At 39.2% G+C, this 14843-nt stretch overlaps 1 protein-coding gene across 3 annotated transcripts in view; it reads left to right on the plus strand.

Moving 5' to 3' along the window:
• Positions 1-14843, plus strand: part of RICTOR (RPTOR independent companion of MTOR complex 2) — a 90330-nt gene that overhangs the window by 56133 nt on the left and 19354 nt on the right. For all 3 annotated transcript variants that reach the window (XM_055790234.1, XM_055790235.1, XM_055790236.1), the window contains 8 exons: positions 908-1043; positions 1602-1801; positions 2935-3061; positions 9802-9966; positions 10413-10489; positions 10580-10658; positions 11516-11625; positions 14716-14803. In XM_055790234.1, coding sequence (XP_055646209.1) covers positions 908-1043; positions 1602-1801; positions 2935-3061; positions 9802-9966; positions 10413-10489; positions 10580-10658; positions 11516-11625; positions 14716-14803 — 982 coding nt within the window. The remainder of the gene's footprint in view (positions 1-907; positions 1044-1601; positions 1802-2934; positions 3062-9801; positions 9967-10412; positions 10490-10579; positions 10659-11515; positions 11626-14715; positions 14804-14843) is intronic.

Below are 14843 nucleotides of genomic sequence, written 5' to 3' on the forward strand. Positions count from 1 at the left end.
TAGAGCTACAATTAATGAGATGTGTGTATACACATGTACATGTATATACATACATATATCCATGCTTAATAACCAGAATACTATACATTTAATTTGACAAAATCTAAAGAAACCTTTGGATTTCCTTTGTAATTGGTTCTGTATTTAGAACTGGGGCTAGTGGCTTACTCTCACTTTTTGTAACTAAAGCACTGCACCTTTACTTAAGTTTTCTTAATGCTTGACATAGCTACCTTGAGACAGAGCATTTTGTGTTACGTTAGAGCACATATAGGTGTTTATTTTTTGACAAAGAATTGGTGAGTGGAAGCTCTTTGCTGAAGTTTTATTCCTGCAATGCAAAACTGAAACTGAATTTCTCACCGTGATTTCAGGAAGTCTTGAGTGAGAGTCTGTGTTTGTAATCACTGTTACGCTTCAGAAATGCTTAAGTGAGGTTAATGAAAATAACAGTTGCTGAATAAATACAGCCTTTTCCTGCCGGAACACAAAAATGTGTTTTTCACAGTAATGTTTGACTGTCATAGCTGCAGAAAACTCATGTCACAGATTCTTTTTTAGCTCTTTGGTAGTCTAGGTAGTATTGCCTTTGAAATTCACCACAGGATAAATTACAGCAGAATAAATTATAAGCGTGAGAATGAGAAGAAAGCTATGGCTTCTAAGAGCATAGAGATTTTGAGTGCCTTTGCTTATTTTAAGTCCTGGCTTAGAAAACCTTTTATAACACACATCTCTGAAATCACGTCTGCATAGACTCACTACTGCTATCTACTACTGTTTTAATAACTTTGGAAAATTTATTGCAAATAAGTTAATTTAGTCCTATCTTTCCTACCAGCGTAATTTTGTACTATGAGACTGTCCTTGCATACTGAAAAATAGCAAACTTTTTTATTTTCCATAGGTTTGTAAGGAGATTGCTATATTTTTACAAGCCTAGCAGTAAACTGTACGCCAACCTGGATCTGGACTATGCCAAGGCTAAACAGCTCACTGTGGTGGGTTGTCAATTCACTGAATTTCTTCTTGAATCAGAGGAGGTAAGAAATGTTATTCTGCAGGACTGGAGAATGAGTAATGCTGCTGTATGCCACTTAGAGGGGGAAAAAACTTAATTTTGGTAAAGACTTCTGTAAGACTTTGGATGTTAAAACTAAAATGATCGGTATAATTAAGAACTGTAACTTAAAGTTTTGAATTGTCCAAATGAGAGTGAGGAGTACTGTTGTGTTTAAGTCAAAGCTTTATTAAATATGGCATTTTTAAAAGCAACGTTGGGTTTGGAGTTGTTTTGATTTTTGCTATGTGTATCTTTCCTTTCTTCTTGAATGCTAACTTTCATGCCTGAGGCCAGAGGAAATTGTCATTGAACAAACATTTTCCTGGAAAGAACAGAATTGGTCCCAAGATGTCTCCAAGCTAAACTCCTTTTATTTGCCTTGAACCTTCTTCTTTAGTCTGAATTGTGTTTGCTAGCCAGCATTTCTATTTTGTATCTGTATTGTGTTTATGCATTTTAAGAAATTTTAAATTATGGATTTCAGTAAAGAGAGACCCAGTTCACTTACTAGTAAATGCTATTACTTTTGTTTTATTAGGATGGACAAGGTTACCTGGAGGAATTGGTTAAAGATATTGTACACTGGCTCAATTCTTCATCAGGGATGAAACCTGAACGTAGTCTTCAAAATAATGGGCTACTAAATACCCTTAGCCAGCACTACTTTCTGTTTTTTGGTACTCTCTCTTGTCATCCTCATGGAGTGAAAATGCTTGAAAAATGTAATGTGTTTCAGTGGTGAGTGGTTTTATTCTGTTTGAATTGTGCTTACCGTTACAATAGTTATAAAAATAGTGAACTATGCATGAGGACCACCATCTGTAAAGCTGTGAGTCAGTCAAAAGAACTTTAGAAGTTTTCGAGTAAAGATCCCCAGTTTTGTGGGGTTTTGGTGTGGTTTTTTAAGAAAGGGTCTTATAGTCTGTCACTACTGATGAGATATGGGTGATTGTGTCACAAAATAACTTACTTCTTTCTTGTCTGCACCTTTCTGGCAGAAATCGGCATCAGGAAACATGGTACTGTACTGAAAAGACAGGAAAAAAAATACCCCTCCCCCCAACAATACAAAACAAACAAAAAACCCTAACCCAAACAAACAAAGAACTCCCCACAAAACACCAAAAACAGGCAGGGATCATTCTGTTTGAGAAATGTGATGATGCCTGTTGTACCTAAGCTTCAGTCCAATATACTTCAGTAACGCTGTGAAGTTCAAAATTCTGTTTGGGTACAAATGGACGTACTTCCTTAGGGAGTGAATTGGCTTGTGGCTAATACTAAGGTGTTTTAAGTATAGTAAACTTTAAGTAAAAATTTAGGTGTTATGAGGTACTGTCTTTTTTCGGTTGAATTGTTTTTATTGAGTTTTAAAATTCAAGTATTTTACTGGTTTCAGAGAACTTGATTTACAATAAAATTTATACAGTTAGTAGGACTAACCTTATGGCAAGCTTTATACGTGGAATGTTTTACCATGAGGAATTGCTTAGAGCTTCACAAACAGTATTTTTGTACTCATAATCACTAATTAAAGTATACTGACAAAGTTACTGGAGCAATTATAAAAAGGGTTGGTTTGGGGTTTTTCCCCTTGCATTAATTATAAAAAGGGTTGGTTTGGGGTTTTTCCCCTTGCAGTTTAGCACATTTTTTGGTCCCCATTTGACTCCTTAACAGCTGTAATAGTTGAAGGTTAACTCTGATTCATATGAGAACTTACTTTGTGATCTGTGTTGATAGAAATGAAAGTCTAATTCAAAATACTTACATTTGAATGGTTGATTGAATAAATAGGTTTGAGTGGGTTCAATTACTGATTTTTATTTTCTTTTCTCTCCTTTCCCACAACCCCACCTCCCACCCCCCAGTCTTCTTAATCTTTGTTCTTTGAAGAACCAGGATCACTTGTTAAAATTGACTGTTTCTAGTTTGGACTACAGCAGAGATGGGTTAGCAAGAGTCATCCTTTCTAAAATCCTGACAGCAGCTACTGATGTAAGTTCAGTTCAATTTATGTTTATTGTTATTTGCCACTAAACATTTATTTTGTTATTCAAGGTGTATGACTTTATTTTTAAACTATTATATATCCAGAAAGGTTTTTATTCTTATATTCAGAGAGATGAAACTCCTACTTTACGTAGCTTTTGAATTTGCTGTGAACTTCACAGCGTATATTGTGTTTGTGCTCATGAAACTAAGTCATTCAGATAGAGCTTTCTCTCATGTACAAAGAGGGTTAAAGTCTTTAAATACATAAACCAAGTGTAACACTATTGTCTAGGTCAGCAGACATCCTATATCAATTGAGAAAGTATTGTTTTCACAAACAGAAATAATGTATTTCTAGCAGTAATAAACAGCTAACCTGCCAGTGGTAGATACTGCTTTGATAATGATTGGTGTTACTGTGATGGAATGGAGTAGAAGCTATAGCTCCTGGAATGAGAGGGTGGTTCAGAAATAGGCATTGGAATTTGTACTTTTGAATCTAAGAAGCTGAGCAGATACAAAACACGGAGTTATGTAGACTTGAGGGAGGAAGCTCTTGAACTTCTAAAAAAAAGAGAAATGAATCATAGTAGACAAGCATTGATGTCAGGGAAATGACAATTCATAAGTTGAAATCTAACTAGGGAAGAACTCGTATTACTTCAGGGAGAGGTATTCCTCTGTCTCCTGGATAAGGCAGAATATATTCTAGAGTGTATACAAGAAGGAATAAGCTAGCTGCTAGCTTTAGATGTCTCGCTGTATTTTGGAAGAGGAGAGGGAAAGAAAGAAATTGAGGATATTTCTCTGAGACTATCAAAGATAAGATGATTCTTACAAGTAAAGAATGGAGTCTGAAGGTAATGAAGATAGTTGGGGTTCAAGGAATGGCTCATTGAAAGAAGAGGCTGAAGCTCCCTACTGAGTAATTTTAAGTGATGACTCTGATAACCTTTCTCTAAAGTTATTTTATGCCTAGTCTGAGCAAGAAAACAAATCAATATGTTGTGAGGACATATGTCTGTGTCTTTATTAGACTTCTATGCTGTTAATAACTGTCAGTTAAGAGCAGTTTAGACTGTGGAACTTCATTTAGCTTTTCTATTGAGATTTTTGTGTCAATGGGTACTGCCCCCTCCATCACCTCCCAGCTTCATAAAAGGGGGCCATACATAGGGGAAGAGCACACCAGCATTTCAAATGCTAGTTAACAAAGAAGTCGAGACATGCTGTCACAACCTCCTTCATAAAGTATACAGTTAGACTAATAATTTAAGGTGTTTTATTATGAATTAGCGTTTGTGGTTTAGATTTTGGGAAGGATTTCTTGATTCTGATAACCTATAGTATGAAGACTTAAATTCTGTTTTAAGAGAGATTCTTCCAAATGTTTTCAAGCATCCAGTACTTACACCAGAAGCTTTATGTAGGTAAGAATAGGTTGATCTCCTTCCAAATGTTCTATAAAGACCTACTTTTGTACTTTTTTTTTTGTCTTAGCAGGGAGGAAGAACAAAACAGAATTCATTCAGCTCTGATACCCATATCACTCACTAGCTGTTAGCAGGCTGGCTGGAAGTGGGGTGCAGATACTGTCTGAACATACTGTCTTAATTATATACAAAGCCAGAAAGCAGTTGAAAGCTACTGCTGCTCTTAGTGATGATAACTAAAAATTTACCTATTTGTAAATCAGCTTAATGAACAATGGGTAGTAAACACTTCCCGTACTTTAAATGTGAATAGGTTAGACATCACTCTCCAGCACCTTAGAAATTAGGAAAGCTTGTAGAACCCCCAGGTTTACCCATTTTAATTCTGATCTGTTTGGGATTGTAAAAAGTATTAGATTGCAATCTGATTGCTGGCATTACCTTGACTGTTTGATGCCGGAGCTTGACAGATGTCAAAGTAAAACTCTGGAGAAAGCTAAGAGATACTCTACAGGCTTAAGAGTTTAAGAACGCACATTTTGGATTTGAAACCTAAATAATCAGTTTTAAAGTTGAGATCTTTTCTTGCTGATACACTGATACCTTCTCACATCAATGAGGTTTTAAAGTCTCAGCCTACATTAGTAGCCTATGGCTGCTGAGGTCTAATACTTCCATTTCCCAGTCTCATTGAGGTATGGGTCTAGCAATATTGTCTAGTGAAATGGCAGAGATCAGGTAACTGTCTATTTTTCACAGTCTCCTGAAATCTGGAAGAACAGAAACTAGTAGAACTTCTCAAATGCCGGGCATTGACTTGCTCTGTAAGTCTAACCTTTCCCATATGTGCACAGTCAATAGTCCTTACTGTCAGTGTTAGGTGTGCATTCAGGTATAGCAGGTATCTAGCCATGTCAGTCTTCAGGCAAGTTCATAGGTGACATCTCTTGAGACTTAAATTTTGCTGTTTAGAGTTCAGTGTTGCACTGGATAAGACTGTACCCTGATTTTTATGTGTTGCAATACCATGAGAATTCCTTCGGTATTTTCTTTTTTAAAAAAAGAATTTAGAACACATTTAAGAAATACGAAAAATAATTAAATCTTATTTGTTCATCACAAATGTAAATGAATCTTTTGCTATCAGGATACTAAAACAAAGATGATGTACTGTTCGAACCTAAACAGAGCGTGACTTCCTTTGTGAAACATACTGAACCCTGAGAGATAGATAAAACTATTTCAAGTTGGTTTTTTTCCTGAATTAGTTGATCTGCTTGGAATTCTTAGAATTCATAGGGAAGTATTTTGTGACTCTCCTAGATAAAATACACAAACAGAATGGACTGTCTCAGCCATTAGAAATGGGTCTACATTTGCATCAACCACAGATGATTTCATACGTGTATAAAAGTTATTTACTTAAATTCTTTTCCTGTTTTACCATGTGCCCAATCCCATACATTCTTACAGTGGAAATGGAAGTGATAGGATTTTGAAGAGAAAATTTCACTAAATACTACTTGACAAAAAGGCATAATGTTGACCTGTCCAAGAACCCTTTGGCCATCCTTGGTTTACACAGTATTGCCAGTATCATATCTTGGACAAAATGCTGTCTTCGGTCTTTCTGGTGTTTATGTTCCCAATAGAAGATCAAAGGTGTAAAAAGCTAATCCAGAGGATAAAACTTCTTGATTATTCAGTATTAACTGTATTCTTAGTAGTATAAGTGGTATTTTTGAGCAACTGCAGTTGGCAAAACTACGGGTCTCTTCCCGAAATTCACATACTCGTGTGAGGTGGAAATAGATGTCAGTTCCAAGAGGAAAAGCTATCTGAAAGAACATGGAAATACTGGAACTTACAGGTATTTGCATGGGCAGCTCCACTGACTGAGGAGTAATTTGGAAGTACCTCTGCTTAGAGTATGGGGAATGTTAGGGGAAGGTATCTGCCATTTTGTGGGGTTTACAGTCTGGAATTCTGAAATAGCAGCATTGTCGACAGCAAAAGAAAATATACTCCTCCATCTTCAGCAGGCATGACAGGAAAAAATTAAAGCTTAGCACAGTTTATACCACTCACTGCACTGTCCCATAGGAGAATATATTTTTAAATACTACCAGAACTGACGTTCTGTCGCCTTGGACAAGTAAGTGAATCTTAAGATTAAAAATGAACATGCAGTTCAATTCAAATAAGGCACTTGCCCTTCCACCTTCCTTTTTCAAAGGCTTCTGATGAGACCTCATAGGATGAGTGGAGCCTGTACAGTAGGGCTCTGAAAGGGTTTGTATTAATTAATAACCCAGAAGACAAAATGTGATTTTGATTCTGTATGCTGCCTGTGGCTTCTAAATTCTGTTTAAAAGCAATAATAATGTGTGGGACTGGTCATAACTTCTGAAGAGCTGTGTTTTCTGAGGGAGGAAGACTGTCTCCAGTAAAGCTTCTTCCCTTCAGAAATTTTAATTCCCTGAGACATTTGTTAATGAGATACCTATCTGTTTATTTCAAAAGCTGAAAATGTGCTTTTTCTTGGGTTAACTGAAGTTTATAGCCTCATACACCTTTTAAAGTTACCCAAAGCTTTGAAGCACGTTTGTTAGCCATTTGCTAATGAGTGTCTCTGAACAAGGAAAAGTAATTTCTGTAGCCAGCTTAGCGTTAGAAGCAAAGAGTAGCATTTTGGGCTGGCTGTATATAACAAAAACATTTACAGAGCAATAACCTTGCAGATCAGTGAAGCAGAAGCTCATCTTAACCTACTTCCAGATGTGCTTTGTTCATTCATGCTGAAGCAAATTAATACTCTCAGCTGCCTTTCTGCCAGTTCATGGTAGAAACAGTGGAGTAGCCAGTGTGTCCTCAAGTGCTGTAGTTCATGACCTAAAATTTTATCAAAGGGGTAGACTTTACCCTACATCTGCTGGCATCTGTGCTGAGCTGTGTGTAATCGGCTAAGCTTAGTGACCTCTGACTTGCTTCTTCACTTCTAAGGGTCTCAAAGGCCTTTAGTAGTAAAAGGAAGGATCTTCTGTCAGACTTAGTACAGGGCTTTATCTGTGTTTTTCATGCATGAGGGGAAGAGGGGAATACCTGTTTCCTCCAGATATCCTCTGCAATGGTTTTCCTGTCAGTTCTCATCAAAAGTAAAAACATTCTTGGATTTTGCTTCATCTGGAGAAGCAGTGCTGGGCTTCACCCCTCCGATCTGGGAAATGCGTACAGGTGATCTTGCACACAAAGGCTGTGGCCCTGATTGAAGTCTTTACCGCTGTTGCGAATGCACACAGCGGCTTTGCAGCAGGTCTGAGGTTTGAATACCTTAGTCTGAGTCATTCTTTGTTGTAAAGACCCTTTTCCATACCTGCAGTTACTTAAAACCCTGTTCTGCTGTTCTTTACACCTTTATAATTGTTCTTCTTTTTCTTTCTGATGGTGGCAGGAAAACCAGAACAGTGTCCAGGATGTCAGCACTCAGTGAATTTACCTAGTGACAACGCTGATGAGTTTTGTTCTGTTTACTTTCAGTGGGTTTGGTTGCCATTGAACTTCTATCTAATGCTTCCACAGAATTAATATTAGTATAAAGATCTTTTCCGTGGGTGGAGAGAGCTGGCTCAGAGCCTGTTGCGTGTATAGAGCTGGGATTATTTTTTTACTTTAGCTCATTGTTTCAGATTTATCTGCAGTGAATTTTATTTGCCATTTTAATGTTGCATCAGAGTCGTGAGTTCCATCTTATCTGTTCCAAGCAGAAACCAAAAATTATTCTAGCTCTCTGTACTAGCTGCTCGATAGATTAATTCATGTTCAGGAAGTATTTCAGGAAGTGAACATTGGTATCTTTTGTCCTCTGTATCACACTCAGTGTAATTATAGCAGTAACAACAATTCTTTATAGACAGATTTTAGTACTTGAACTATGTGACACTGAAATCTGGTTTCATATTACTGTGTTACTCTGTGGGCCTAACTTACCAAGTGATTGTTTTGACATAATAAAGCTTGTTCTGATCTTTAGTAAATACGCTGCTGGTTGCCTATCCCACATACCAGACATACCACTGAAGAGATGCAAGCCATTTCAAAATGATTGTGCAGCTTAGGTCAGTTGTGAATCACTGTTCCACAGTCTTTCTTGGTACCTGTGCTACATCCTGCCTTCCCTTCAAAATCAAAAAGCTTCTCTATACTGAAAAAGCAGAAATATGCACATGATATTTGAAGGTGAAATAATGAAACAAAGTTTTTGAATTGGAAAGTGCATGTTCATATTTCCTACTCGCGGTTTTCTTTCAAGTCCTGCTTGCCAAATATTTCTGGAGAAAAAGTAAACGGTCCAGAAGATACTGTTAACCTAGGTGGTGGTGTCCAACCTGCATCACTTCACCTATCGCTTGGAATACAGTTCTTTACACACATCCCAACATAGATTATTTATATTCTAATGTATAGAAAATTTACTTGGTTATAGCTATCACAGCCTTAAAAAAGGTATAGGGACTGAAGACTTGAAGAAAGATTTGGGCACCTGAATTTATCTTTTCCAGCTATACCTGTCTAAATATAGTTAATGCCTTTCCTAGTAAGCATACGTTGTCAGTGTTTTTCTGTGCTTACTCCAGATTCTTGTAGATTAAGCCTATTTGCTTTTATTTTGTGTGTAATTTTTCTAATAGAAAATGGTGTTAATCAGTTTATGCTGTTTATTCAGCAAGTTTTGAACAGCAATGCAGGAACTCACAGTATATTTACTTCATTCTGCTGTTACTTGGAGCAATTCATAGTAGTAAAATAAGTGTTGGGAAACTGTCTTATTACAGAAAGTAACGTTTTTCTATCTAGAAGGTTTTCTGAGAAGTTTTGAAGATCAGATCCTTTTGGGAAACAATTTTAAATTTACTGAAATACGTTCCCCAGAGGTTCTTACATATTTGCTTGTTAAAGTTCTTTGCGAAACATTGCATACATGAAAGTATCTGCAATTGCACTGACCATTTACAAGGTATTTTTTCTGCTGATAACTTTGTGTGATGCTAGTGTTCACGGTGAATACTAATTGATACGTGCTTTCCAAGGAGACTTGCAGTAGCCAGATTACTTGTGATCGCAGATTCAGATTTCCCATTTGATAAGGTAGAAGTAGTTATCTATTAGATTGTAGTTTTAATTCATAAGGTGTGAATCACAGCTCCTTGCTATAAAATAGGGTAATTGAAGTGTATTTTTTAAAATGAAATATCATTAACTACAGTAGCTGTTTTTCCTTCATTCAAAAAAGCATTTTCCTTACTTTTGCAGAGCTGCAGGTTGTATGCAACAAAACACTTAAGAGTATTACTGAGAGCAAATGTAGAGTTCTTCAGCAACTGGGGGATTGAGTTACTGGTGACCCAGTTACATGATAAAAATAAAAGTATTTCTTCTGAGGCACTTGATATTCTAGATGAGGCATGTGAAGACAAGGTGAGCTTCCTTTCCCTTTTCAGTATCTTATTGGTATGCTACTCTGTAAGCTGTTACCAACTCCTCCCCCACTAGCAAAGTAAAAGTATGCAAGAAGCTGCTGATGGTTTCCTTTCTTGATTGTCATTGATGGACTTCATAATACTTTATCGACCCCTTTGCTGAAAATACCGCAATATCAGTGACAAGAAAGAATAGACTTCTGGAGTATGCCTACTTTTAAATATGAATTCAGACTCATTCAGCTATTTTTGATTATTATACTTTTTGTGAAGTGATACATGTTTAGAAGGTACCTAAATGGATAATATTAGAATGAGGTTAGTGCTGTTTGATACTTCCTTTTGTGAAAAACTTGATGCTTCGTTGCTGGCAGATTGTAATAGTTGCAGTTTTCAGAATTATATAGCGCTCAGATACTCTTTATGCATTTTTAATCATTTTAGGCTAATCTTCATGCCCTTATCCAAATGAAACCAGCTCTTTCTCATCTTGGAGACAAGGGTTTACTTCTACTCCTAAGGTAAATGTAGAAACAAGTAAGTGTTTGTTTTTATTCAAATTATGTGATTTGCTTTAAGTGGATTACTGACTGTCTGATATTACTTTACAGATTTCTGTCCATCCCAAAGGGGTTTTCGTATCTAAATGAAAGAGGTTATGTAACAAAACAAATGGAAAAGTGGCAGAAGGTAATGCTAAGAATAAAAAGTATGTCTGATACTAGGAGGAGTAAGAGTCTAAATATGCAGGTTTAGAAAGTCAAAGGTTCTCAAAAATACTGCGTATTCATATACGTGAATTGCTAATGTCAATACATTTATTGCCTCGGTTACTTTAACGATTTTGCTGAAAAAGGTGGAGAGGGATTTACACTTCCATAGCTCCTCTGTACATGTGTGCTTTTGATTTATACAGGCCTTTTATATAATTCTGATACTTCAAAAAATATTTCAGGAGTGTAGTTACTTCCTAAAATAGGTTATGTTGTAAAGTCATAGCTGGAGAAGTGCGTAAAGAAGTACAATTTTCAAGATACCTGTTACCTCTGATTGTTGCTAATTAAAGTCTAGAGCTAATGAAGATAGATATGCTGTTAGGAAGTGAATAGGAACGCAAAACTTAAGACAAATGCATCGTTGCCACGAGTAAAATAAAACTCTTCATACGTTACTCTGTTTTCATAATTGATTATAAATACTTGTTCTCATTCCTGTTGGCATTTTTTTTTTTACTAACTCTACAAGATGTCACTTCTCTAGGAATACTGAAATACGCGGTGGCCTGTTAGATTGTTTGGGTTAAAGTCAGATGTGAAGCATCTCCTTCTTTCCTTCCTTTTAACAAATTCTCTGAAATAATTGTTTTCAATTGTTGACCCTGCAAACTCATTGTGTGTATGAAGTACAGTAATTTTGGTGAGCCCCATCTTCAGATCATAAAGAAGTTCAGCCTTCCTTAAGGAGCACTTCAGTTATTCCTTCCTTTACAAAGTTTCATACTATAAAATGTAATAGTATTGTGTCAACCTTTGGCTGTTATCTTCTAGGAATACAACTTAAAGTACGTTGAGTTGATTGAAGAACAACTTAATGAAGCACTTACAACATACCGCAAACCTGTTGATGGTGATAACTATGTTCGTCGGAGCAACCAAAGGTAAATTTGGGAAAATGTATCTTTGGGCATAAGCTGGTGGGACTGATCAATAGGGCTTTAAAGTAGAATGTGGAGGGAAATGGGATACCAACAGGATTGCAGTAGGTAAGCTAAGCATTGGCATGGCATCGCCTGAGGGTGGCAATGGTGCTGGGAACATTTACAGTGCTCCTGGGAGCAAGAGCACATCTGAAATGCTTGTACACCAGTGCACATGGTGTGAGAAACAGGATGAACTGAAAGCATTGTTCAGTTCCCAGAGCTTTGGTATTGATGTTAGCATGGCTTGGTAGAATGAGTCCCACAGCGGGAGTGCTGGGATGGAGGACTACAGGCTGTTCAGGAAGCATAGGCAGGGCAGGTGAGCTGGAGCTGTGGCTATAACGTAAGGGAGAGGTTTGATTGTACAGCCCTTACAGTTAGTGGTGATGTGTTTGAGAGCTTCTGGGTGAGGATTAGGGGGATGGCAAGCAAAGCAGACGTTGGGTGTCTATTACTTATTACTCTGCTAGGATGTTAGCCCTAACGGATTATCCTGTAGACAGGAAAAATTTCGGTAGCCCTTGTCCTCATGGGGGATTTCAACTTCCCAGACATCAGCTGGGAATACCGTACTGCTGTGCTGAGCAGGTCTAGGAAATTCCTGAAGTCTGTAGGAGATAAATTCTTGTCAGAAATACTCAGTGAGCCAACTAGGAAAGACACCCTCCTAGACTTGCTGTTTGTAAATAGAGAAGGACTCATGGGAGATGTGATGGTGGGTGGTTGTCTTGGCCACAGTGATCATGAAACGGTTGAGTTTAAAAATTTCATTGTAGTGAGAAAAAAGGACAGCGGAGTTTTTACCCTGGGCTTCAGGAGGGCAAACTTAGGGAGCTATTTAGCAGGGAATCTGCTTTTGAGGGTTTAGGAGTCCATTAGTGCTGGTCCATTTTTAAGAACCACCTTTTAAAAAGCACAGGAGCAAGCAGTCCCATTGTGTTGTAAGTCAAGCAAGTGAGGCAGAAGACAAGCTTGGCTGAACAGGGAACTCCTTGTGGAGCTCAAGGAGAAAGAAATTTTATGATCCCTGGAAGCAAGGTCAGGTTTCACGGGAAGATTATAGAGCTGTGGTTCGTATGTGCAGGGAGAAGACACTAAAGGCCAAAGCTCAATTACAGTGGAAACTGGCTAGTGTTGTGTTAGATAACAAGGGCTTTAAGTACATTAATAGCAAGAGGATGTCTGAAGAAAACACTGAACTGATACTTGTTGAAGATGGTCAGCTGACTAATAGGGATGAAGAAGAAGCAGAGGTGTTCAGTGCTTTTTTTGCCTCAGTCTTTAAGAATGCTGATAGACCTTAGGCTGCCTGGTCCCCTGAGCTGGAGGACCACAACTGTGGGAACAGCGACTTTCCATTTGTGGACACTGAAATTGTAAGGGACCAGCTGTATCAGCTGAATGGTCACTAGTCCATGGGACCTGATGGGGTAATTCTGGAGTACTGAAGGAGCTAGCAGATGTTGTGGCAGGACCCCTCAATCATCTGCCAAATGTCTTGGGAGTCTGAGGGGGTCCTTGCTGGCTGGAAGCTAGCCAGTGTTGTGCCAGTTTACAAGGAGGGTGTAAGGGAAGACCCAGGAAGCTACAGGCCTGTTAGTCTGACCTCACTTGCTGGAAAAATTATGGAGAAGATCATACTGAGTACTGTTGAAAGGCATTTAAAGAATAGTACAATCATCAGGTGCAGTAAGCATGGGTTCACAAGGGGAAAGTCCTGTTTAACTAACTTCTGTGATAAGGTCACCTGCCTAGTGGATGAAGGCAAAGCAGCAGATATATTTTTTCTGGATTTTAGTGAAGCTTTTGATACTGTCCCTTACAGCATCCTTTTGGAAAAGTTGTCCAGCTGTGGGATGAACAGGTTCATGATGTTCTGGGTGAAGAATAGCAGGGTTCCAAGGGTTTCAGTGAATGTGGCTACATAAGGCTAGTGACTGATCACCAGCGATGTTCCTCAGGTCGCAATTCTGGGGCCAGTTCTGTTCAGTATATTTATCAGCAACCTGGATGCAGGAGCTGAATGCACGATTAGCAAGTTTGCTGCTGATACCAAACTGGGAGATGCTCTTGACTCTTTTGAGGGTCAAGAGGCCTTGCAGAGGGATCTAGATAGATTGGAGCATTGGGCGATGATTAATGGGATGCAGTTTAACAAGTCCAAATGCTGGATTCTGCACCTAGGATGGATGGAGTGATGCTGGGCACAAGTATAAATTGGGAGAGGAGTGGTCTGCAGAAAGGGATCTGGATGTGCTGGTTGACAGCAGGCTCAACATGAGCCAGCAGTGCCCGGGCAGCCGAGGGACAAACCACATCCCGGGGGCACCAAAGGCAGCCCACCCCGCCGCTCAGAAGGGGCGACGTCCCACCGCATCCAGCGCCGGTGCGGCCTCACCCCGGGTGCTGTGCGCGGTGCTGGGCCCCGCCATTTCAGAAGGGTGTGAAGGTCCTCGAAGGCGCCCAGAGGAGGGCAACAGCGCTGGTGGGAGGGCGGGAAGGCATGGCCTGCGCGGGGCGGCTGAGGCTCTGGGCTCGTCTGGTTTGGAGCAAAGGGGGCTGAGGGGCGACCTCGCTGCTCTCTGCAGCTTCCTGGGGAGGGGGCGTGGGGGGGGGAGGTGCTGATCCCTTCTGCCTGGGATCCGCTGACGGACACGTGGGAAGGGTTCAAAGCTGCGCCAGGGGAGGCTCAGACTGGACGTCAGGAAGCACTTCTTCACCGAGAGGGTGGTCAGACACTGCAACAGGCTTCCTGGGGCGGTGGGCGATGCCCCAGGCCTGTCAGTGCTTCAGAGGCATTTGGCCAATGCCCTTAGTAACGAGCTTTAACCCTTGGTCAGCCCTGAAGCGGTGTCAGGCGGCTGGACTAGGTGATTGTTATGGGTCCTTTCCAACTGAAATACTCCATTCTGTTCTTTTCTAAGTTCTCCAAAAGAATCCTCTTTGTCTGAAAAAAACTCAACTCATTGCATTACATTGCAGTGTATTTTATTTTAATAAGAAAATGTCAAAACTGCTGGGATAGCATATGATCTCTTTTTCCACCAGATTACAGCGACCTCATGTCTACCTGCCAGTTCACCTTTATGGCCAACTGGTGCACCATAAAACAGGCTGCCACTTATTGGAGTCTCAGGTGAGGACAAAAAATATTAATAATTTGAAAGATTTTAAAG

The sequence above is a fragment of the Falco peregrinus genome, chromosome Z (genome assembly GCF_023634155.1).
Source record: "Falco peregrinus isolate bFalPer1 chromosome Z, bFalPer1.pri, whole genome shotgun sequence".
Taxonomy (NCBI): domain Eukaryota; kingdom Metazoa; phylum Chordata; class Aves; order Falconiformes; family Falconidae; genus Falco; species Falco peregrinus.